At 40.4% G+C, this 25,658-nt stretch overlaps 1 protein-coding gene across 4 annotated transcripts; it reads left to right on the top strand.

The window, feature by feature from the left end:
- The first annotated feature begins 1,183 nt into the window (after window positions 1–1,183).
- RBBP7 (RB binding protein 7, chromatin remodeling factor) lies at window positions 1,184–24,703 on the top strand. 4 transcript variants are annotated; one of them, XM_072956674.1, is made up of 12 exons: window positions 1,184–1,532; window positions 2,347–2,491; window positions 6,829–6,974; window positions 10,436–10,582; window positions 11,662–11,777; window positions 16,072–16,232; window positions 17,001–17,127; window positions 17,244–17,321; window positions 18,099–18,175; window positions 20,727–20,784; window positions 23,388–23,498; window positions 24,253–24,703. In XM_072956674.1, the coding sequence occupies exons 1-12, from the start codon at window positions 1,517–1,519 to the stop codon at window positions 24,319–24,321; spliced, it is 1,251 nt and encodes a 416-aa protein (XP_072812775.1). In that variant the 5' UTR covers window positions 1,184–1,516; the 3' UTR covers window positions 24,322–24,703. The 4 variants fall into 4 exon arrangements, with proteins under 4 accessions (XP_072812775.1, XP_072812774.1, XP_072812773.1 ...); XM_072956673.1 differs by having other exon boundaries at window positions 10,409–10,582; XM_072956672.1 differs by lacking the exon at window positions 1,184–1,532 and adding an exon at window positions 1,689–2,062.
- Window positions 24,704–25,658: the final 955 nt, after the last annotated feature.

Genomic DNA, 25,658 nt, shown 5'->3' with positions numbered 1-25,658 from the left:
TCGGTTTGTTTTCCCGATCAGAAAAGTGGGCATCAGAGCAGCAACTACACAATTTCGTTTGTCACCACGGTCACATGCATGAAGGCATTTGGAAAATAGTAAGGCAGCAAGCGTTTGGACAGGGGGGTGCTTTTGCAGGGGGAGCCTCTCTCGGAACCTGGATGTAGACTGAGGTTCCCTTTGCACTAGGAACCTCGGCCACCTCCCCCCACCCCGTTCCCTCGGCTCCTGGCCCTCATTTTCATTCCGTTTTGGCCTTGCAGCCCGCTTTCTCCTCACCCCCACGCACTCCTCAGGGGCTACCAAGTCCCTGGGCAGAGCAGGTCTCAGGCAAGCCAGCCCTGGGTCAGCTGAGCCCAGCTCTTCCCAGCTTCTTCACTAGGGGTGAGGTCACCCTGGGACCCCCTCAGGTGACAAGCATGACTCAGCAGGGTCCGTAGCTGGGACGGAGACTAGAACGCCAGTGCAGGGACAAAGTCCCCTGCAGCAGGAGAGATTGCAAACATCATTTTAAGTATCCAAATTTGTTAAAAAACGAAAATGTAATTCAAATCAGCTTCGGGGCGTTGGCGGCCTGTGCCTGCACAGGCCTTAGGTTTAAGCCTACGAGGGAAGCCCGGCGGCTTCTGCAGTCAGAAAACGCCCGCGGCCTCTGCAAAAGGCCCCCTTTGCCTCCGACTAACCCCATCTCGGCTCGACCAGGTCCCAGGAAAGGCCAGTCGGCTGGAGGAAGACCTTTTGGGATGCACAGAATTGTATGCCCGTGATTATCAGGGAGACTTTGAGGGCACAGTAATCTCTCGAGACTAGAAACCATTTTCCTCTCTCGCTGAGATTTTGCTTGGCTAAGCGGCAGCAGACTCCCTGCCCCCTCCCCCCCCGCCACGGCCACCGCCACCGCCGCTCCAAGCAGCCACGCCCCGCGGCCCCAGGGCTCGCCGCCCCGGGGCTCGCAGCCCCCACGCAGCTTGCACGCCGCGCCTCCCTTCGCCCCACCCCCGGGCGCCCCCATCCGCCCCCGCGGCCGGCCCTGGGAGCACTGGGCGAGTCCTCGCGCCTGCGCCTCGGCAACTTCCTGCCGTGGAACACCCCGCCCACCCCCCCCAGAAGCCCGCCTCCGAACCCCCCGCGAAACCTGCCTGCAGCACGTCATTCGTCGGAACAGCAGAGCCGTTGGCTCCCAGGCCCGCCTCTCCACCGCCTCTCACTTTTCCCAGGGCGGATGCGCCTGCGCTCAGCTGCCTGGGCGGGCTGGGAGGCGCGGGTTGAAAAGTCTCGTTCCAAGTTTGGAGAGAGAGAGAAGAGCGCCTCAGACCTCGGTACCCGCAAGCGGGGAGGAGGCAGGAGAGAAGGACGTAGCGTCTGGGGAGCACCCAGGCTGTAAGACGGAGCTCAGGCTTCGAAAGCTAGAAGTGTGTGACGCGCCTGGGAAAGGCAGGAGCGCCTGCGGTTGGGCTGCTCTTGACTAGCGAGGGGAGTCCGAAGCGGCGGCGAGGGGCGAACGACCCGACGCAAGATGGCGAGTAAAGAGAGTAAGAGGCCCTGCGGGGCGGCGCGCGCCGGGGCGGCGGGGGGCAGCGGGCGCGCGAGGCCGCGGCACGCGCCGGCGAAAGGCGCGAATTGGCGTGAGGAGCAGGGGGCGGGGCCGGGCGCGAGGCTGGGCGCGCGCCTCGAGGGGCCTACGCGGGACGAGGCCGCGCCGCGGAGGGCTCTGAGCACTTCCGGAGCCGGGCTCGGGGCCGCGGGTTGGGCCCCCTCCCCCCCCACACCCCTCCGGCGGCGTCGCTCCCTCGGTCCCCGGGCGGAGGCGGCCTCCGCCGCCGGAAAGCGGGCACGGCGGCTCCTTCCACGCGCGCGCGTCGACTGCCTCTGGGTCGCGGCCCTTGTCCGGGGGATTCTGGAACCCGCCGGCTTATGGCTGCCGAGGCGGGCTTCGTGGGAGCCGAGGCCTCTCCTGGTGGGGGATGGAGGGATCGGGCGGCTGGGTTTCTGATCCACGTGGATTCGTCTCGCAGGGTGGGTCCGGGAGCCCCTCTACATACGGGTCGTCATCTTGGAACAGGTGCGAACAGCTGGAGCCGGCAAAAACAATTGCGATGTCCGTGTAATTAATTACCCAATTTTGTATACGCAGGCGGTATTGATTGCAAAGTGCAGCAAATCGGTTTCCTGGTGTTTATATTCTCTCCACGTTCTGGAATAGCAGTTAATTGTTCGTATCCAGATTAGAGGTTAAGGGGAAGAGTAGATAAGGTGTGGCCATCTCGAGGTGACCTCCAGTATCTGTATACAGATTCTGATTCCACTCTCAGCCACTTAATCGTGTGGGCTTTCTCCAAATTTCAGTGTTTGAAGATACTGTGGAGGAGCGTGTCATCAATGAAGAATATAAAATCTGGAAGAAGAATACACCGTTTCTGTATGACCTGGTTATGACCCATGCTCTTCAGTGGCCAAGTCTTACCGTTCAGTGGCTTCCCGAAGTGACTAAGTAAGGGTTTTTGGCAACTTTTATTTTGCGTGTATTTAATTGTTGTCCCGAATTTTCTAGTTTTTGGCGTATTATATGTAGAACATAAGCATGCAATCAATTTAGCCCTTGGGTGAGGTGCCAGGTGATTTTTATTTCCAAAACTTAAGTGATTTATGGGATGATTTCTGACGTATAAGTGTGGCATTAAAAGGGGAGAGAGACTCTGTTGTGAGGATAATGATATTTGTAGGATGCATCGGATATATTTGACATTTTGGGGACATAAATATAGAGCAGCATCTCTTTGGGGGCCCGACTAATGGATTTCTTTAAAACTCTATGGGAAAATAGCATATGTGCAGAAAAGTGCACAAATCATAAGCGTATGGCTTGATAAATTTTTACAAAATGAACACGCCCGTGTAACCAGCCCCCAGGATGAATAGATTTTAATTGGTAGAGGAGGAAAGAATTTAGCAGCAGGTCACCAACGAAAAGGTGTTGTTACTGGCTTATAGTATGGGATACACTTTGAAGTTCCTGTTGGTCTTCATGAAAATATTATTTTCAGTTCTTTCTAAAATTTCTCTGATAATAATTGCTGACATATATTGAGCACTTAGAGAAGGGCACAGCTGTAGGTAGAGTTTTACGTCCTGCTATTTGGTTTAATACTGACAACAGTACAATAGTTACTTTTTATCATCCTTTTTAAAAAAAACTGATGTGGAAACTAGGGCTGAGATGTTAAATAACAAGCCCAGGATCACCCAGCTGGTAAGTGATGGAGCGGGCTTTCAAACCCAAACCCGGTGGCCCCAGAATTGAGGCAACCTGTACACCAGGTTATCGTTCTCACACAGTTGGACTTTTCCTAGTAGGAACTTGGCCACATACTTTAAAAGTGTATTAAATTTGGGTAGTGTGAGCATTTAACTTAATGAAGATTAATCAAACTAATCTAGAGGAGGGATTTTTCGACAAATTTAAAAAATAAGAGTAAATTAATATTCTTTATATAGTGACTTCATAATGGCTAGATCCTCCATGTGTGAACATTGACTTCCATACAGATAGGGGCTTCCATTGGGCCTCCCCAAAATCTCAACGTAAATATACAGATGTGGAAAGAGTAGCCAAGTACTAAATAATGGAGACTTACAAGCATTGACATTTACAACAACTTTGACCATCAAATACTTAAGAGTATTGAGGTTCTGGTTTAGAGCATCCTGTGCATTTGACTTTTTCTGTTTTCTTATTAAGCAGATTTAAAACTTTAACAACTTAATTTACATTCTTTTGAATCTTTTTGACCCACTGTGACAGTAGATGAGAGCAGGGTCTTTAAGGTTAGAGACTTGAGTTTGCATCCTGCCCCCTGCTTCTTAGCTTTGTGAATTAGGGCAGGTTGGTAAGTCTCTATCCTCCAGTAGTCTGGTCTGTAAATGGAGGTGCTGATGGTTCTGACTGCCTGCATTTGAGGGCGTGAATAAGACCATGCGTGTTAAAGTGCTGGCGCAGAGTACGTACACATTAAGTGGTGATTGATGGTAATTCTCCCACTCTTTACTATTTAGAAATAATTTGTTAGGATGGAATAACTCTCTTCATTTGTATTTCAATTAAAGACTGCTTACTGAAGTCTTTTTAAAATGTTACCTATAATGTGTTTTGCATAAAGGTTTTGAAGATAAGAGATCTAGGGGAGGAGGGTATAGTTCAAGTGGTAGAGCGCATGTTTAGCATGCAGGAGGTCTTGGGTTCAGTCCCCAGTACCTCCATTAAAAATAAACATAATTAGCCCCCCCAAAAAAACCCCAAATAAAGATAATCTATGTTTTCAGCCCAGATACTGCTTTTATGTTAACACTTAGGAACTTAACAGAAAATACTTTAACTAAATTATGTATTCCATAGTGTCTTTGCATCCAAAGAAGTGGGATCTACTGGTGGGACGTGCAGTGGCTCTGGGAATGCAAGAAAATGCCAGCCAGCCTGCATTCTTGGGTATTGAGAATGGCTGTGTGGTGACTTACAGGGTTCTCTTTAGGGTATGAAGGGACTGTGATTGTTTTGTCACTTTATAGAACAGTAGAAATGTTGGCTACTCTTAATAACCTGGCTTTTTGAGAGCTAGTCCCTACTCAGCCTCATAAGGCAGCCTTCTGCCTCCATATAGCAAGCTTCTGAATGATTACTTGCACTTTCTGAGCTGCTGTTCTCAAATTCAGTTAGGTGATCAGCCAAATAATTGATTTGGCTCTTTAAAATTTTATTTAGGTATTTCTTAGAAATTATTTTTCAAATCTGCTAGATGATTAAGAAGTTATTTAATGAGAGATGAAATAAACATGTTTAGATGGTCTCTATTTTAAAAGCTTATGTAATCATTCAAATCAAGATGATACAAAACTGCATAGAGTGAAAAATAAGTCCCCCTTCCACATCCTTTATATTCCTAGTTCTCTTACCCAGAACAGAGGCAGTCACTATTTACAATTTCTTACCCATCCTGCCAGCATGAAGAAGTATGTACAGGTATCTTCCCTCCATCTTTTATTCTGGTAGCAGGTTGTTCACTTGACTTTTTAGTTAGGCATTTATATTGGAGACTGTTTCCTATCAGCATGGTCTTTTTGTTTTAAGGGCTCTGTAGAATTCTGTTAGTGGATTATACAGTAATTTATGTCTCCAATTCCTTACTGATGGATATTTGTTTTCAATCTTTGACTACTTCAGTCAGTGCTACTGAGAATAACTTGGTGATGGTCTGTGATTGTTCAGTGGATTTCTTAGCAGTGGAGTTGAAGTGGTCAAAGGATTCTGGCACTGAAAATGGACAAGGTCTTTTATTATTCATTAATGCTTCTGCAGCCTTAGGTGCATCCAGTATTAGAGAATAGTGTGAAATTGATTGGCTCAGAGAAATAGACTATATTTTAATGATGGCAATAAAAAGACTTGTAAAAAGAAAAATCCTTACGATGATCGTGTCAGGGGAAACTGGAATAATTGAATTTTAGAGTCAAAAGGAGTATTTCAGACCCTCCAGTCCATCTTGTGATCATACTCTTTAGAAAAGTCCTATTATGAATTGATGTTTACTTGCAACTTACCTGTTGGTCTTAGTTTTTCTGCATAACCTCACAGAAAAAAACTGTCATTTTCTTCCTTTTATATCAGCCCTAACATTGCTCTGTTGTGCTTCCTTTCAAGTATTCATATTCTTTTCAAATGGTTCTTGTGAGATGTATTTAAGTTCTCTTTCATTTTAAGCCACTATTCCCTGTAAAGGTTTCATTTTGTCTAAGTCCTCCTAAAGTACATTGCCTAGAGTCTAATTTTTTAGGTGTGGTTTTTCCAGTTAAAAATAAGTGGATAGATGCTCACATGTGTTGCCTCCCCCCTGCATTTAAGTTCATCTAAGATAGAATTAATTACCTTTTTTCGATAGCCACGTTGTATTCCTGGCCACTGAACATCCATCAACTCAGACCCATGTCTTTTTTCAAATAAGCTGCTATTGCTTAGCCATGACTGTCTTAGTCTTTTGGAGTTTTTGTCTGTTTATTGCTCTTTTTTTACCTTAAGCCAAATCTTGATAAAATTTCAACTAGTTTTTTTAAAAACGTTTATTACTAAATTACGTGCCTAGAAGTAACCCCCAAACGTTTTTTTCTAAACCACTGTGTCCTTTGTACAACTGAAATTAAGAAACAGATAAATATTTAACTCATCCGGTGTTGGGGCCCAGACAGAGCCCTACTTCTCAGCCCTCCTCACTGAGGTAGGACCGTGGAACTCAGGTGAAAATTGCTATTCTGGATAATACAGATTGGGAAAGCATTGTTAATAGATAACAGACACAAAATCACAGCTTGGATCAGGGTGCCAAGAGGCATCAATGGGTTCTTGAGCCTCAAAATGAGTTTCCACAGACTAGGATAACAGAGATACCCCCCCACCATAAAAATGAGAATGTCCATTTTATAAAGTTAAAGCACCATAAAGATAAATAAAGGGTTTTCACATCATGCCATTTGCACTTAAAACCTATTTTTTAGATGAAGAAATTGAAGCCACGGGGGAGTTGTGATTTAAAGAATTGCATATAGCGAATTTTAGTTTGAGCCAGAATTTAAACCCAGTTTTTCTGACTCAACACTTCATTTTTTCCATTCTACTTTGTTGCTTCTTAACTGGAAAACCAGAAACATGTAGTGTATTAAAATGGAAGATTTTTTTTTAGGTGAGAAGTCATGATTTATGAATACAGGGATCAGTGATGGACTGAATTTGTTAGCAACTGATTTCTTGGAGGATTAGTATGATTTATTTTCTTTCCTAAACAGACCAGAGGGGAAGGATTATGCCCTTCATTGGCTAGTGCTGGGGACTCACACATCTGATGAGCAGAATCATCTCGTGGTTGCTCGAGTCCATATTCCAAACGATGACGCACAGTTTGATGCTTCCCACTGTGACAGTGAGAAGGGTGGTAGGTATACGGTGTATTTCAGTATTTGTGTTCAAGGGAGTATGTCTCTTTATGTTATTAAAACTTTATACTAGTATCTTTTGGCCCAGCAGTTTAACTTCTAGGACTGTGTCCTACAGAACTATTCACCCACATGTGCACAAGGATTTTATTGCAGCATTATTTGCAGCATTGAAAAATTAAGAGTAACCTATACCCCAGTTGTGAGTTCTTAGGAAATTTGTTAAACACATGATGGTATGTTTGAAATGCTGTGCAGCAATTACTAAGAATGAGATAATTCTGAAATTCTTCACATACACAAAGAACGAGATAAATCTGTATGCAATGGTATGGAAAGATGTGTTTGAGATAAATTGAGTAACTGGTATGTGATTATAGTATCTATTTTGGTAAAAGTAAAAACATGTGTTGGTGTATGCATAGAAAATCAGGAGGCATATACACCACGAACAGTTAATAGTGGGGGTTTTTTATGGAAGCTGTTGACTCCCATCCCCCAATCCAAATGTACATTCTCCTGTTTTGGTATTCCCACAACCATCCAATTTTGCTGTTTTTGCTTGGAGGACTCACAGGACTCAGTAGCAAATTGTACTCATGAGTTTGTTACAATGAAGAATACAGAACAAAAGCAGCAAGAAAAAGATAATGCATCAGGGAGTCTAGGGAGGACTGGCACTAGTCTCACCCAGAGCTACACAAGATGTGCTTTCTCTCTGGCAGCAAACAACAGGGGAACGTGTGGAGTATCTCCTTTCCAGGGCCACACATTTGAGTGCCAGAGTCTTTCATGGCGGGGGATGGGGGGAGGCTGGTTTTGTAGGCACCTTATGCTGGTAACCTGCCATGACAGCTGAAGCTCAGGACCCCAGTAATGAAACCAGGTGCATAGCGTCAGTCTTGATATTTGTGCAGAGCAACCCTGACAAACTGGTACAGCATGGTCCGTTGCTCCAGGTGTACACCACGAAATCATCAACCTGTCAGTGACATAAAGAACATTCTGAGGCCCATGTTCCCGGGAGTTGGTCAGGGGTCAGCTGTGATTCTTGTGTCCCTCAGACTTGCAATGGCTAAGCAACCAGACCTGTTGGGTTAGTGCTTTTTGCACAGCCCAAATGGTTGAATATGTATTAACATTTCCCAGTATTTGCTTTAGGATTTTTTAAAATGAAAAATGAAATACTACTTTATGGCTAAAGTCCTGCCACCCCTGCTCCATTCCTCCCTGCCTTCCTCACCAGAATTCATTGCTGTCCTGAGATTAGTGTGCCATTTTCAGCTTTTTGTATTTTTATAGTCATACAGTGGTAAGTATACATAATGTTTTTCAGTTTGCTTTTTTCATTCAATTTGTGTGCGTATACCATGTAAATGTCTAGCTCATTCTTTAACTGCTGTATAGTATTCCTTAATTGTGACTAAACCTCTGTTTATCCTTCTGTGAAGTATTTGGCAATTGGCCTGTGTCTGTGTGGTTTGTTTGCTCTTACGAACAGTGATTCAGTGAACACTCTTTCCGTGTCTCCTTGTACACATGTGGGAGAATCAATCTAGTTGAGTGGAATTGCTGAGGTGTGTGGTGTATTCGTTGTCAACTTAAAACAATATAAAACTTTTTCCCAAAATGATTTAGTCAGTTTACCACTTCCACAGTTTACACGCCATTACCCTACAAACCTTATGTGTTATTTCTGTAAATAATTGTAATCAGAAAATTTTTAATGGCTTTTAGTCCTGAAGTATGTACTTAATTGGATTTTCAGCTTTAGAATTAGTCTCTGGGCATAATATATGGATATATTAAGTTATTACTCACTTGCGCAATGTTTTACATTCTAAGAAGTTACTGAAATAATTCAAAGTTAACACCTTCTAAAATTTTCACTTATGGTATTTTTAATGGGTACTATCATTAAGAAAGTGATTTTTCAAACTTTTCCTTTTGAGTTTGAACAAACAGCCCCATGTACACAGTACATCTTACCTGGAAACCCAGTTTTTATTAAAAGGAGAGCTGTTCAGTTTGTTTTAACTAAAGGAATTGGGTAACTTGAATATCTTTGTAGCAGAAGTGGGGAAAAGAACCCTTGGGGTCCAGGGTGGTGGAAGCTTGAAAATAAAACCAAGGGCTTTGGAGCAGGTTCTCAGGAGGTGGAGGTGATAGGATCGGGGCAGGCGGGTGGGGGCTGTGGGCTTAAAAAGACTGAGGCATTTTCTTCCATTGACACGATGGGAAGGGAAAGTGCTGAGAGGGAAGTGGGATATTGCATATGGTTGTGTGAGAGGAGTTGTGTGAAATAGGATATGAATTTCAGCCACACACAAATAGTAAGCTGTTTTTGCCATAGTGAAGAAGGACTAAATTCTGATATTAAGTCATGGGAGCCAATGTTCATTAAGCATTCGCACATAGCAAGAACTGGCTGAAACTGAGAAATGGCTTACTGCTTTCGATGTGTTTTCGCCAGGCCCCAGCCAGTCTGTTTTACTTGTTACCTGCCTGGCTCCATTAGGCGGTTGAGTTAGTGTTCCTTGACCTGAGACACAGGGTGAGCTAAAAAGGAATGTGCAAAGAAGAAGCAATATAGGTCAGAAAGAGATAACAGTTATAATGTGAAGCCTCCGAACTTTTAAAGTGTCAGCAACTAATTCAAGTTTTTATCTATGAGTACAGAAAAGAAAATGTTCTTGTTTGCTGTTATCTGCTTAGATGTTCTCTACTTGTATTCTTTCTGCATCATTTTGTTGCTTCTTAGAAGTTATCATACTTTTTATGTGGCTTTGTCACTTCCAAGGTCTTTTAAATAACAATTTAACACTATAGTCATATTCCCACACCAGATAGAGTGGTTAGCCCACTCATTTTAGCTTTGGCACGCCACTAGCAGTTGAAGCAAGTATTCTGGTGGAATCAGTGTGTGTGTGTGTGTGTCTTGGGGTCGAGTGGGGGTTAGTTAGCATGGATTTCTGAGTCAGCATGGATTTCCAATATGAGGATGTTTTTGACGTCAGACTCAAGGAGTGTTCATATTGCTGAGGATGAACCTGTCTTAATGAAACCTAAAGTAAGCTATGAATTCATTTCAACACTTCATATGAGTTGTATTAGAACTAAAAGATTGAAGCCTGTTTATTGTGTGGTTATTTGAATTTTGGTGAAAAACTACATCATCCTCACAACTGAAAGAATCTGATTTTTCATTGTTTTAAATCCAACTGAATTCACTTGCATAAAATAGGTATCAATATTTTTCAATTCAAATGGGCTTTGAGAATAATTACAAGTGGCAAGTGAACCCGTATTTTTGTGTTCTGTCTTTCATCCGTTTGTGTTGTATTCTGTCAGGTTAAAATCTGTTGGGTTGATTAAACTAAGTGGTGAATTTTAATCTTAAGTATATGTGTTTATTTCTTTCTTCTCACATTAGAATTTGGTGGCTTTGGTTCTGTAACAGGAAAAATTGAATGTGAAATTAAAATTAACCACGAAGGAGAAGTAAACCGTGCTCGTTACATGCCGCAGAATCCTCACATCATTGCTACAAAAACACCATCTTCTGATGTGCTGGTTTTTGACTATACAAAGCACCCTGCTAAACCAGGTATGTAGTAATGAATTCAGACCATGGTTGACCTTTCTTGATTCGGAGTGATAATTGCTTTGAGGTCATTCAAACTAGTATCCTCTAATTTTTAAAGGTTTAAAAATTGTTTCAGGGGTCCCATACCCACCCTCAAGTTCGATGATCTGACAGAAGGACTTCACAGCAAGTTACACTCCTGGCTAAGGTTTATTAAGCAAAAGATACAGAGCAAAAACAGAAGGGAAAAGATACACATCAGGCAGAGTCCAGAAAAGTCAGGCATAGACTCTTCCTTCACTGGGGCCACAAAAAAATGTGCTTTCTCTCTAGCTGCAAACCACAGGAGCATGAATGTCTGTCTAGGGAAGCCCATTTGAGTCTCAGCGTCTGGGTTTTTGTTTTTTGTTTTTGTTTTTGTTTTTTTTTCCCCCAACGTCTGGGGTTTTTAATGGCGGTCTGCTCTTTGACTAACTTTGGTAAGGGAAACTCAGGACCCCAACAGTGGAGCCAGATACGTCATAAATCTTGCTCAACAATCCTTCAAGTTTCGGCAAGCTACTACAACATGCCCCACTGCTCTGGGCGTACATAGCTTCATCAGATGGCGACATGAAGAAATTTGTGAGGGTCACATTCCCAGGGGTTGGCTAGGTCACTCATGGTTGCAGGCTACCCTGGAGACATGCATGGACTGAGCAGCCAGACCTGCTTTGTTAATTTTTGCCTCGCAAAAATATTTTAATAAATCAACTTGGGGGTGGAGTAGGTTGTCACCATGTAAATTTGTAGGATAGCTATAGTTTTCAGTATTTTGTGTTAGAACTTAGTATCGGTTTTGCAAAAGAAACAGTCATCTTTATGGTCATGAAACCTGGTTTGCATTGAGTACTTGAAATGAAGAACAGAGAACAGCTTTTCAAGGTGGCTATGAGTCATACCAAGTCCTTGTTTGTGTGCAGTGCTTTTCCAGGCATTATAATGAATGTTACGGCTCATTCAGTTAGGAATGAGAATTTGCTCTTACCAGTTCTAATAAACCAGAAATCACCTAGTAGTTAACCTATTTCTTTACTTTTTTCTTCTTTTTTTTTTTTTAGACCCAAGTGGAGAATGTAATCCTGATCTTAGGTTAAGAGGCCACCAAAAAGAAGGCTATGGTCTGTCCTGGAATTCTAATTTGAGTGGACATCTCCTAAGTGCATCTGACGACCATGTGAGAAACCTATTCTTCCTAAGCTACCCATGTACTGAGAGTTAAAGTCTGTGTCATGGACAGCTCTGCTCTGAAGGAGGGTAATAGATGAAAGGTTTTCTAAGATAACACTGCTAGTTATTGTGATAACATTTCAACAGCGTTTAGAGCGATGGTTATCACACTGCCCTTTGGGAGCCTTAGGATTCCATAGAGCTCTTTTGAAGCAGCCTTAGATTGGAGGGAATGTGGGCAAAAGGTGTCCCATTATTTAAAAGTGGCCCTCTGTAATGGAAACTCTATGAAGTGTTTGGGAGGCCTGATGAAGTTACATTTTAGTTTAGGTTTTGTTCTGTTTTGGTTTGTTTCTGGTTTTGGTTTTTTTAAACTTTTTTAAGTGTACAATTTAGTAGGCTTTAGTATATTCACAGTTTGTACAACCATCGCCACTATCTAATTTTAAAACATTTTACCAAATGTCACAGAAGGTAACTCCATACCTATTAAGCAGTCACTCACTCCTTCTCCCCCAGCTCTTGGCAACCCCTAGTTTACTTTCTATCTTTATAGATTTATTTATTCTTGATATTTCATATAAATGGAATCATATAATATGCGGCTTTTTGTGTCTAGTTGCTTTCACTTAACATAATATTTTCAAGGTTCATCCATGTTAAACTGTATGTCAGTACTTCATCTCTTTTTATGGCTGAATAACATTTCATTATATAGATATACTACAATTTATTTGTTTATAAGTTGGTGGACATTTTCAGTTGTTTCCACTTTGGGGCTATTTTGAATGTTGTTACTGTGAACATTTTTGTACAAGTTTTTGTGTGGATGTACGTTTTCATTTCTCTTGGGTAGTTACCTAGGAGTGAAATTATTGAGTCCTATGATCACTCAATATTTAACTATTTGAAGAAGTGCCAGCTGTTTTCCAAAGCAGCTGCACCACTCCACATTCCCAGGGTTCCAGTTTCTCCATGTCCTAATCGACACTTGTTATTGTCCGTATTATTGGCATTCTAGTGGATATGAAGTGGTACCTCATGGTTATGATTTATAATGATGACTAATGATGTTGAGCATCTTTTCATGTACTTACTGGTCATTTCTATATCACCTTTGGAAAAATTTTTTTTTAACATTTTTTATTGATTCATAATCATTTTACAGTGTTGTGTCAAATTCCAGTGTTCAGCACAATTTTTCAGTCATTGGAAAAATTTTTATTGAAATCCTTTGTCCATTTTTAATTTTGTTTTTTATTGTTGAGTTATAAGCATTCTTTATATATTTTACATACAAGTCCTTTATCAGATACACAATTTTTAAAAATTTTCTCCCATTCTTTGGATTGTCTTTTCACTTTTTAAATTTCTTTTGCATCACAAAAGTTTAAAATTTTGAGTCCAGTTAATGTATTTTTTTAAATGACATTTTTTTGATATCATCTAAGAAATCATTACATAATCCAGCATCACAAAGATTTACACCTATGTTTTTTCTAAGAATTTTATAGTTTTTAGCTCTTATATTTAGGTCTTTGATCCATTTTGATATAGTATGAGGTAGGGGTCCACCTTCATTCTGTTTGTGGATATCCAGCTTTCCCAGCACTCTTTATTGAAAAGATTCATCTTTCCCTATTGAGTTGCCTTGGTATCCTTAATATAAATTGTTTTAACAATTAAAAGTACCATGCAAATGCAAAGTGATCTTGTTAATTATGGATCAGTGCTTGTAGCATTCTTGCCACTAACAGCCTTATATTTTCTTTCATGGATTCCATACTGTAAGCAAAAAGTGTTTGGTATGATTCCCAAGCACAAGCTGAGAGTAGACTTCTGGAGCTTTTGAAAGCTCATGTAACTTGGCCACAGTTAGCATTTTATGTCAGCTTTATGAGAGCAGGTTCCTTGCCACCTTCCTTGGTATGTCCCTGCACCTAGAACAGGGCCTGTCATATCGTGTAGATCTTTATATTTCTGTTTGTCATAATTTCTGTTAAGCTTTTTGAAATAATTGAGAGTAAATTTTTTTTTACTTTATTTTTTTAATTTTGGGCAGGGTAATTAGGTTTACTTTTTTTTTTAGAGTAAGTACTGGAAATTGAACCCAGGATCTTTTGTGTGCTAAGCATGTGCTCTACCACTTGAGCTATACTCTCCCGCCCAACAAGAGTAGATATGACTCAGTCAAGATTCTTCAGTTGCAAGCAACCAAAACCAACTTCTGATTTTGTTAAATAATTTTTTCTACTTTTTTTGTAAATTTAAAATGTTCACAATTTTTATTTTTAACTTCTAAAGATAATCTTCAGGTAAATATACTGAGTGATCTTTTTTTAAAAAAAATCTTTATTTTTATTTTTTAAAGTAAATTTATACCCCCTTTTCTATTCCTCCCACCCTCCAGCCCTGGCAACCACCAATCTGTTCTTTGTATCTGTAAACTTGGTATTTGTTGTTTTTTGCTTTTAAAATCTCTGTGTGAGAGGGAGATCATATGGTATTTGTCTTTCTCTGTCTAACTTACTTCATTTAGCATAATGTCCTTAAAGTTCATTTGTGTTGTCACAAATGACAAGATTTCATCTTTTTAATGGCTGAGTAGTATTCCATCGCATATATAATATGCCACATCTTCTTTATCCATTCATACATTGAACACTGAGGTTGTTTCTGTATCTTAGCTATTATAAATAATGCCAAAGTGAACTTGGGGTTGCATATATCTTTTTGAGTTAGTGTTTTTGCTTTTTTCACATAAATATCCAAGTGGGATTGCCAGATGATATGGTAGTTCTATTTTTAATTTTTTGCAGAACCCCCATAACTTATCCATAGTGGCTTCAAAGGTGACTCCAGCTGATTTAAATAGAAAAGGAACTTATTGGAAGGAGATTGGGTAGGGCAGTTCACAGAATTGTTGTGATGGCTAGAAAATGGCCTGGAAGGAGGAGAGGCCAGATATTTGACTCAAATCAGGCCGGTAAGGATGTCACTCTTGCCACTCCTGGAATGTTGATGTAACACACACCCCTCCCCCAATCAGAACAGATTCTTCTTTGTTGCTAGTCACAATTTGAAGACCTGGTGAAATGATAGAGCCCAGGTCAAGTTCTTGCATCCATGCTGCAGGGGAGCTGGGAAGCGGGTGTCTACCTCAGTTCTCTGAAAGGAAGCTTTCTTCCATTTCCCTCAGAGTGGACATAGGAGAGTCCTAAGCAGGGAGGATGGGTTATACTCAGGAACTTAATTACTAGTACTTTTTGAAGACACCAGTTTGGGAGTTGTTAGTCATAATTAATAGTTCACGTTTCCGAAGGGCTCTGCATGTGCCAGGCATCTTGATAGTGTTCCCAGGATCCTTCTGAGGTGAGGAGCAGGGGAGGATGGCAAGAGTTTCCCACATTCCTTTCTCTTCTGTGCATGTAAATTGTGCGTCTGAGTGTGTAATGTCAACAGATTAAGGGCCCATGTGTATTATGTAAAATTGTTTTTTATTACTGGAAAATAGGTTGATTACAGAAACCCTTTCAGATAAGAAAGCGATTTAAAAAGAGATGAAGCCCATACTAGTGTCAGTGGAATTAGTATGAATATATTTTAATGGAATTACGTCTTTCTTTAAACCGCTGAGATGAGAATCATTGCCCTGTAGCTTACAGTATTTTTTTCAGAGAAGTTTAAGACTTTCCTCAACATTTTTTGTGATAAGATGTCAAGAAGAGACTTAGCTCCCAGAGCCTGCAGATCTGTAATCTTTGAGGTCTGGGCAGGCCCCATGGCCTTTCAGGTGGCCTTATGGAGGTTCCTAGGTCCTCCCCCTGTTGCACCTCCTGATGCGTCAGTGGTTTCTGCCATGGAGGGAGAGAGGCTTGTCCAAAGGCTTTTGCTTTTTAAGAGGCACGTCTTAGTGTTAATTCTCAGTCTCCCAACATAGTGTGAATTTTTCAAGATGTGCATTTCTATTCAGTAGATAATGACCACCAGGCTCTTAGTGTTGGGTTGTGTAATTTAGATGAATTTTAGATACTTGACTGAATGTATGTGGGTGGAAACTTGCCTGCCACCATGCTCAGTCTTCTGTCCCCATTACAGTGCGTCTCCCTTGCCCTCCACATCTCAGATCGTGGAAGCTACACCCATACACACTGTGCAGCTTCAGTCTTGTTTATATTTCCTCTCCCTCATGTTTATTTCTAACTTCTGTGTAAATTTGTTTTTAATTAGGTTGTTTTAAATAAGATGTTAGAATTTAAGTTCAGTCTCTTATAACTCTCAATTGTTTGTTCCTTCTTCAGACTGTCTGTCTGTGGGATATAAATGCAGGACCAAAGGAAGGCAAAATTGTGGATGCTAAAGCGATTTTTACCGGCCACTCAGCTGTTGTAGAGGATGTGGCCTGGCACCTGCTGCATGAGTCATTGTTTGGATCTGTTGCTGATGATCAGAAACTTATGATGTAAGGTGGAAAATTCAGTGGGATTTTGTTTTATGGGTGTCCTGAATGACCATCAGTGATTGTGGTGGCCTTTGGTTTGATTTCTTTCTTTCTTTTTTTTAAATTATATCTTAGCCTTTAGAAAAAGAAAAAACAGCTTTAGTGACGTATAATTGATATATAATAAACTGCAAGTAGGTATGGCCTTTTTACATAAAAGTTACTGTGTTATATAAATGAACACCACTTTGTATTTAGAAAAAGAGAGAAAAACAGGTATGTAAACATGAAGAAACATGCTTGGGTAGTGGTACATAGTAAAATTAGGATCAGGGTGACTTTCATTGAATTTAAGGGAGGGGAATGGTTGCGTCGCGCATAGCCCTGGGGCTTCATTCAACCACCTGAAATGCTTTTTATGTCGTAAAGAAACTAATACCTGAGGCAAACAAAGCAAAATACTGATACTTGACAAAGCTAGTCAAATTGTTAACGTTATTCTCCATGTATTTGTGTATGCTTGAACTAGTGTGTAATTCAGACAGGAACCTAATGAACAAGAAAGCAGGAATAGCCCTAACTTGCTTTCCACAGATTTAGTGCATGTCGCTTGGTGGTTGGAAGCCTGACTCAGCACCCCTGTGTGGTTGGTGTCTCCCAAGGGGCGAGCATAGCGAGAAAACAGAGGCGTAGGGTGGTGCTGTCGTGAGCGCCAGCCTGTGAGGGAGAGGCTGGTGAGGGCTGCGTGGCCTGCCTGTGTGCTGTGTGCCTTGTGCCTTTGTGTTTTAGATGGGACACCAGGTCCAACACCACCTCCAAGCCTAGCCACCTGGTTGATGCGCACACCGCCGAGGTCAATTGCCTGTCGTTCAATCCCTACAGCGAGTTCATTCTCGCAACTGGCTCTGCAGATAAGGTTTCTCAGTTTTTGCATATTTGGTGTTTAAGAACCCACTTGTACTACAATTGGGTATTTTAAAATTTTTATGTAAAGTATAGAAACGAATTCCTTTTTATTTATTTTTCCTTCAGACTGTAGCTCTGTGGGATCTGCGTAATTTAAAATTGAAACTCCATACCTTCGAATCTCATAAAGATGAAATTTTCCAGGTATGTGTCAGTTTTCTGGTATCTCTGTCAGATTTTTGGTAACTTTTTGGTAGGGAGAAATCAAATTTTTTCCTTTTATATGGTGGGCATGAGATGTGTGTTTTTCCTTTAAAGCTTCTATTGTATAAGTTAACTAGTGGGAAATAGCTTGGAGCTTTTTGAGCTTGGAGCTATTTTTGTTTGTTTTGTTGGGGTTGGTAATTAGGTTTACTTATTATTTTTAGAGGAGGTACTGGGGATTTAACCCAGGACCTCATGCATGCTAAGCATGTGCTCTACCACTTGAGCTATACCTTCCCCTCTTTGAGCTTGGAGCTTTTTGAGAGGTTTGATAGTTCAGAAATTGAAGGGAAAACCTTACAAAACAGGATCACCTTAAAAAGTGAAATACAAGGATTCTTCCTTTAAGCTGTGCCAGCCTCATGGGTCCTCTAGTGAAAAAATGCATTGTATATGATTTAAAATAGAGCTTTGCATAGGCTAAGATACAGTTCACTGAAAAATTTATAAGCTTCTTGGGATGGTTTTGGGGCTGAATGAGTTTATGGGGATGCCTAGCTAAATAAGTTCCCCTGTGTTGGGGAGTACAACTTCCCTGGGGCAGGCTAAGGAAATGGACCGTTTAAGAGCACCTGAAAGGACAGGACAAGGAGGGATGGGGGCTTGTAGGCTGAGGAGAGGATGCAGAACATGAGATTTTAAAATATCAGGGATTAGAACAATAGCCACAATCTGAGGGATGGATGATTCTTGACATTTTCAAATATGTATTGCTAGGTCCACTGGTCTCCACATAACGAAACTATTCTGGCTTCAAGTGGTACTGATCGTCGCCTGAATGTGTGGGATTTAAGGTAACTCAGAGTCTGGTGACAAGAAATTGCATAAATATGCTAACCTTGTAGATGATGTAATAATTCATAAACTAGAAGTGCAATTTGCTAATCCCAGTTTAATCAGTCTAAAATTAATTTTAAGTACCTTCCTAAAGAGTCTTTGTTCCATAAAGTAGAAGTGAATCAGCAAATGGATTGTTTAAAAAAAAATGCACATGTGAGTTTTTTCTCTTGATAATCAAGCCTAAAGTTGGAGTAGGGGTGTGTGTGTTTTAACATCCAAATTGATGGTATTGAAAACATTCTTGCTATAGGAAGGGGTGGAGACATCAGTTATTCATGTCTCGTTGGATCTCACGTACCCTGAAGAACTAGTCTTTCTCAGTTTTTCTACCATTTGCTCTTCTGTGCTTTCATTGATTTTGCAGATAGGAGCTCTGCTGTGGGCTGTGTAACTGCTGGGGATGAACTTGGGAATAATATAAGCACAGCCCATGCTGTCAGAGAGCTTAAGTTCTTTTGGAGGCTCATTGTATATAGAGTTCCTCCCAATTCTTCAAGTTCCTTGACCTGAGAATTGCCATTCTAAGAAGTTCAGACTCCTTTGCCCTTTTTTATTTTTTTGAGTCTTTAGAGCCATTAATAATGTTGCTCAGTTATATATATACATGTCTATAAGATGTGGTTAGTCTTAAGTTTAAATCATTAAATTACCAAAGGTAACTTATTTCCTACCTTTGTTAAATGTACTGCTTTGAAGTGGACTCAGTTTTTCAGTCAGGGCTGCCTTAATCACAGAGACAGTAGACCCATTTTCAATGTATGGGACAGAGACTACAGAGTAAAATACTTGTTTTGTAGAACTTCTAAACATCAACTGTTTCATGTTCTTATGGAACAAACTGGCCCTGATAGATGCTTGAAAATGTAGAGAATCTTTAAGGCAGACATTTGAGTATACTCTTCTATTTGAAAACAATTTTAGCAGTAAAATTAGAAACCTAAAGCAAAAACCATTGTGGTATATAAAGTGGTGTAGCAAGGTTTGAGTCTCATGTTCTGGCAACTGAATTGTCCTTAAAGGTGCCAATAATAAATTTGCAGGCATTGTGTGATTTCTTCTTAAAATTCATTCGTGACTTGCTTACTATTAAAATAATACATTAGATAAAATTATAGATTAAAATGGTCAGTGTTAGTGATTGTACTCCTGACAATGGGAGGAGAAATGTAATTGTCTACCAGACTGGTGTGTTTGGTTTGTTTGATTAGTTTTATGGGAAAGAAAACGTATCAGTTGGAAAGTTGTGTATTTTGGCTGTTGGTTCAGCTTTATTACTAGCAAAGTCCATCTGTGAGCTAGATACCAGATACTGTGGGCTGATATTGGTGTGTAACTTGAGTGATTTCACTGTTAGAACTGCCGGCAAATTCTACAAATTGAAGTTTTTGAGATAAGAAAAAATTAAAACTTAACCTTTCCTTTGCTTATACATTCCATAGTTATTAAAGTTCTTCTGTTGTCACATCTTTAGACAGAGCTGTAGTACTGATGTGTAATTATATCTCACTCCTGGAATGAAGAAGGCTTTGATTAAGAGTGAAGTGTAACTATATGTAAAATAGATAAACAACAAGTTTATACTGTATAGCACAGGCGACTATGTTCACTATCTTGTAGTAACCTATAATGAAAAAGAGTATGAAAATGAATATATGTCTGTTCCTATATGACTGAAGCATTATGCTGTACACCAGGAATCGACACAGCATTGTAAACTGACTATACTTCAATAAAAAATAAATTTAAAAAAGTGAAATATAGGGGCTGGGCATCAGTTCTTCAGTAGATATTTTATATACTTTTTACCTTTTAATTTTAATGCAGGAAATAGTTGAAATGTTGAGTGAATGTTAAGTTAGTATTTATTATTAACAGTTTCTGTTTTGCAGCTTCAGTTATGAACAGCTCTTGCTATTTCCAGAAAATAAATACCCTACCTTCCCACCAAATAACTAATATAAAAACTCTTAACTGATAACAGTACGGAAATAAGTTGTGGGTTTTTTTTTTATTGAGTTATAGTCAGTTTACAATGTTGTGTCAATTTCTGGTGTAGTGCACAATTTTCAGTCATACATGAATATGCATGTATTCATTTTCACCATGAGCTACCACAAGATCTTGTATATGTTTCCCTGTGCTACACAGTATAAACTTGTTTATCTATTCTATACATACCTGTCAGTATCTACAAATTTCGAACTCCCAGTCTGTCCCCTCCCCTCTGGCAACCACAAGTTTGTATTCTATGTCTATGAGTCTGTTTCTGTTTCAGGAAATAAGTTGTTTTTAAAGTGTGTGTGTGGTTTTTTTTTTTAAATAAGAATGTATTTTTTTAATGGGGGTACTGGAGATCAAAGCCAGGACCTTGTGGGTACTAGGCATGTGCTCTACCACTGAGCTATACTTGCCCCACCCCAAAGTGTGTGTTTTAAGATGTGATTCCTGGGCTGATGCTGGCTTTACAAACATTCATTCTTCAAGAATTGTGTTCTTTTTTAATAGCAAAATTGGAGAAGAACAATCAGCAGAAGATGCAGAAGATGGGCCTCCAGAACTCCTGGTATATATTGGCTTTCTTATGCAAGATGAAATGTCAGATGCAGTTTGGACTGTTTGTCATTGCTTCATGTATCTGGAAAATGACTCAAGAACCTCGAATTCTAGCTCTTGAAGATGATTTCAAATTGGAGGTCTTGAAGGTTATTGTGATAGGGTTTTGACATTTATTGAAAATAGTAAATAGAGCCCAGTAGGTTTTTATGAATGTTTCTCTAAGAATAATCTAGGCTCCTGGAAAATAGTCTATAATAATGTCTCAAGGATTTGCAGTTAGAATGCATCTGAGGGTTTGGGGAGGGGGGCATTGATACTCAATTAGCAATACTGAACACTTTCTAATGTGGAAAACTTTTAATAACTTGATAATTTTTAAGTTCCCTGCCCAGAAAAATAAATGCTTTCTTGATCTTGTTGATGCCAACAGTATCCACCATCTTCCTCCCATTCCTAACTGAACTACCTTGGCATCTCCTCAGCCTCTTGAAGGTTTACATGGTGGCATCTGTCCTGTTCATCCTCATCCTTCCTGTTTGACTCCTTCATTGTACACTTCAAGTCACTTTATGGAGCATTACCAGACTTAGTAATGGTTCTTTGTCCTCACTCTGAATTCTCCATTTGTCACCACCAGTCACTTGGCAGGTCATCACTTATTCCTCTGTAACGTGTATTTAACTCTTAGGCCAGTGCTAATTTTTGGTATACTGGGGCTTGCCCACCACCTTTAAAAAGTAAAGGCCTTTGAGGGTGAGCCCTACACACAGAAGATGCTCACCAAGTCCTACATAGTGTGGACATCTGAGACCCCCTTAATCCTTGTCCAGCACGTTGCTATGCCCGACACCACTGGCCTGTGGCAAAGACATACCAGCAGGTTCAGTGTTAATACCACTGCTGCTTACAGTATCTCTCAGTAAGCTGCTGCCTTGGACAGATGACAGTATCTAAATGGTGGATTATATATTGGGTGACTTAATCTGAAAAGTCTCTTTTGTGATTCAGGGCTTCATAAATTTTAAGTATTTTTTAGCTAAGGTGTTGCTACTGCAGCTATTTTTGTCCAGCTATTTCTTTTTTTTAAAACTTTGATAACACCTTTATTGAGATGTAATTTACCCACAATTCACTGTTTAAACACTTCAGTGGTTTTTAGTATATTCATAGAGTTGTACAACCATCACCACAAATCAATTTTTGAACATTTTTGTCCCCTTACCAAGAAACTCCACACTCTTTAGCTGTCACCTCCCAATCTTTTGCTAGCCTCTGGCCACCACTAATCTCCTTTCTGTCTCTCTAGATTTGCCTGTTCCCGACATTTCATATAAAAGAAACCATACAACATGTAAACTTTTTGTGATTGATTCTAGCACTTAGCTGGAAACCTTGAAAACATGCTATTTTTTGATATTGCAGGGAGAAGAGTGTGTGTTACTTTGTATATTCTACCTCTGTAACAGTTTAATGGCCCTTGAGAAAATTCACTAGGATTTTGCTTTATTTTCGTGAGAGTCTGAAATCAAGGGACATTTACGTATAGTAAACTGGATACTATTAATAATTATAACAGTATCTTGACTTGATGACTCTTGTATATATTCTAAGCCAGTGGTCTGAAAGTGTTTTCACTTGTGTCCCCCTTACAACTATTTTTAAAAGCTGTTTATCCCGTCTCACATTTTTAAACTGATAAAATTACTAGGTAAAATAGTTACCTTGTATATTAACCTAATTGGCAAAGAGACAGACCTCTCTCATTGTCAAACTAGAGTCAAATCAGACTTGTTAGGAAGGTGTGACTTGCCAGTTCATAACAAGGTACTCACATTGTCCTTGAGAGTTGATTCTTCTGAACCTTAATTGTGAGATAAATAAGGCTCAGTGCCTTCCTGGGATGTTGGCTGTTGCAGGAAGTAAGACTGCTCCCTTCAGCATTTCTTAGCAGATCTCTGTTTAGCCCTTAAGGGGGACTTTCTGGGGTCCTTGGGGGTCCTCCCTCCCTCTCCTTGCCTTGGAGAGATTGAGGATGACTGAGAGGTATGCCTTTCCTTCAGTAAGGGGGAGAGGGGCTCTGTCACTGGGCCACAGAAGAACCAGGAGACTACTCAGGCCAGCTTTAGGAAGGAGTATGTAACCTGACATTGAGATTTACTGCCTTGAATATTTGTATGTAACTGTATATTTCATAACCTTGCTGAATTCATGTTAATTGTATTAGCTATGGCAATGGCACTGTGGTCTTGCAGGAAAATGGCCTTATTTTAGGCAATGCAAGCTGAAGTATTCAGGGGTGAGGTGTTCTATCCACAACATTGCCGCGGCTCGGCTGGTGGTGTCTGTGTAAGAGAAGGCACGTTAACAAAATATGAGTATTGGGGGAATCCAGGTGAAGCTCATCCAGGCATTCATTGGACCGACCTACCACCTCTTCTGAGGGTTTGGAAATTGGCAAAAAAAAAAAAAGTGGTAGAGGGCTAGATTACTAAGTTGGTACCACTGTCCATCCAAACTGCGGGACAGCAACCCCCCGTTTCAAGACTGATGCTCTGAAGACTATTAACATAAAATGAGATGAACTCAAGGCTTTTTTGTTCTTATTAACAGTTTATTCATGGAGGACACACCGCCAAGATATCAGATTTTAGTTGGAATCCCAATGAGCCTTGGGTCATTTGTTCAGTGTCTGAGGATAACATCATGCAGATATGGCAAATGGTGAGCTAAAATGTTTATTTTTCCTCAATGACTATCTTATAGAGATTTTACTAATGATATAATGTAATAGAAATATTTGAAATATTTAGGTGCATATTATATCAAACATTTATAGAAACAAGTCTTAAAAGACTTCCATTTTAACAAGTCTTTAGTTGATGCTGCATCTGTTGGGTCGGGAGCAGTCTGTGTACGTGTGCTCCGATTTTCATGGTTGTTACACTCTTCAGCTGGGCTCTTGAAGGCATCAGTGCTCTGTGTCTACTGTCTGTCATAGGCATGAAGGAAGTATACAGGAGGGAAGTGTCACTGCGGTCACATGGTACTGAATTCCCTGTTGAGCACTAAGCACTTAACGTGTCTGAGGCGCCATTGACCAGCCCTTTCCTAAATTTCGGGGCTATTGCCCTCTTGAAACGATGTTTGAAATATTTTTGGAAATCACCTTTTATGCATAATTGAAATAAACGGGTACATGTGCAGTGAGGTATATATATGGAATTGGACGCTGGCAAGTAATTTTTGAGAACACTGCCTAGCCTTTCCTCATTAATTTTATTAAAGTCTTCAAGGGAAAAATACAAAAGAAACTACAAAATAATTACTCTAAAATGTATCCATATTTAATTTCCAACATTAAATCACACTGACCAGTGACTCTTAAAATCTGGATAGAACTATTAAATGCAATTTTTAGATAACCATGTGAGAAAACTGGGTTTTACCTCTGATTTTATTTGGTTGTTATCTCCAGGCTGAAAATATTTACAATGATGAAGAGTCAGATGTCACAGCGTCGGAACTGGAGGGGCAAGGATCTTAAACCCAAAGTACGAGAAACGTTTCTGTTGAATGTAATGCTACACAAAAGCTTGGTTTATCAAGCGCCAAAAAGGCATTGTATAGTAGAGTCTAAGTGGGGTGGCGTATGGCGTTCTTTACCTTCTGATCCTAGCACTTTCAAGTGAGCTATTGCGTACTGTATCATATTGTAGCTTTTAGGGAAGAAAGGAATGTTGCTTAAGAAAGATCATCAGCGTTGTTTTAAAATACAAGTAGCAGGGTACTGCCTTTGATTGAAGTATTTTAAGTCCTCGTTTTCTCAGACTAAGTGCTTGCTGTGCGCAAATACGCAAGAATAACTTTTACACTTTTTCCCTCCAACACTTCTTGATTGGCTTTGCAGAAATAAAGTTTTAAAATAATTCTTGTTTTATTCTTTTAGAACCTGGGTAGAGGTGGGGATTGTGTGTGTCCCTTTATGAGGAAGCAGTTAGGTACACATGTTGAGAACTTGCTGAATTTCTTTCCACGTTACATGACTATCCTGATGCAAAGGTGGTGAGAACTTAGGTGTCTGTATTTTGTGAACCTAGAACTACCCGACTTCCATGTCATTTGACCTATAGCCTATTTGTGCCTTACCTTGGGCAAACCCTAGATTTCTCCCCAAGAAAGAATGCTTGTGTGGCCGGTTAGCTAAGGGGACAACCCAGCCTGCAGCTTGGCCATCAACCTCTTCTGTAAGGACTGCCAGCTAGGGGTGGTTTTTACATTGATTCTTAAAAGTTGTTGAGGGAAAAAACCACCAGAACTACACCATACAGACCTTGGAGCCCACTAATCCTAAAATACTCAGTACCTGACTCAGAAAAAAGGCTTGCCAACCCGTTACATTTGATTGTACGTGCTCAGATACTTTTTGCTCACCATCAAGGTCTTTTCCTATGTGCCTCTGTGTATGTACCCACTCTCTTTTTCAGACAGGCACACCTGTAGTGTTCTAACAGCTGCCCAAACTGGAGAAATCCATAGTCCTTATAGATCTGTAAATCTTTGACAGCAGCTACGCTGTAGAATTTTTTTTTCTAGTCATCTACTTTAGTGGTTTAAAAAAAGGTAAAAAGGTACTAATAGAAGTCTAGCTACACAAAAACTTGCGTCACCCAGAGTGGCTGCTGCCCTGCCTCTTTCTTAGAACGTACAATAATGAAACTATCTTTTAGGGCCCAAGAAGCAGTATCTACAACTGTCTTTGGACCATGATATTTAGAAAAAGTACCTTTTCTTCTTAGCTTTGAAGGAGAACTGACTAGAAATGTAACAAAATAAATTTAGGCCAGAAGTTTTACTTTATGATTAAAGATAGCTGGGTGAATG

The sequence above is a fragment of the Vicugna pacos genome, chromosome X, assembly GCF_048564905.1.
Source record: "Vicugna pacos chromosome X, VicPac4, whole genome shotgun sequence".
Lineage (NCBI taxonomy): Eukaryota > Metazoa > Chordata > Mammalia > Artiodactyla > Camelidae > Vicugna > Vicugna pacos.
Note: the sequence above shows the minus strand (reverse complement) of the source record. Positions and strands in the feature narration are given on the sequence as shown.

Coding starts and splice junctions, on each gene's coding strand:
- RBBP7 (XM_006218096.3), top strand. CDS start 1,915: ATGGCTGCCGAGGCGGGCTTCGTGGGAGCCGAGGCCTCTCCTGGTGGG. Junction 17,322..18,098: donor ATAAAGATGAAATTTTCCAG/GTATGTGTCAGT, acceptor ATGTATTGCTAG/GTCCACTGGTCTCCACATAA. Junction 18,176..20,726: donor CTGAATGTGTGGGATTTAAG/GTAACTCAGAGT, acceptor CTTTTTTAATAG/CAAAATTGGAGAAGAACAAT.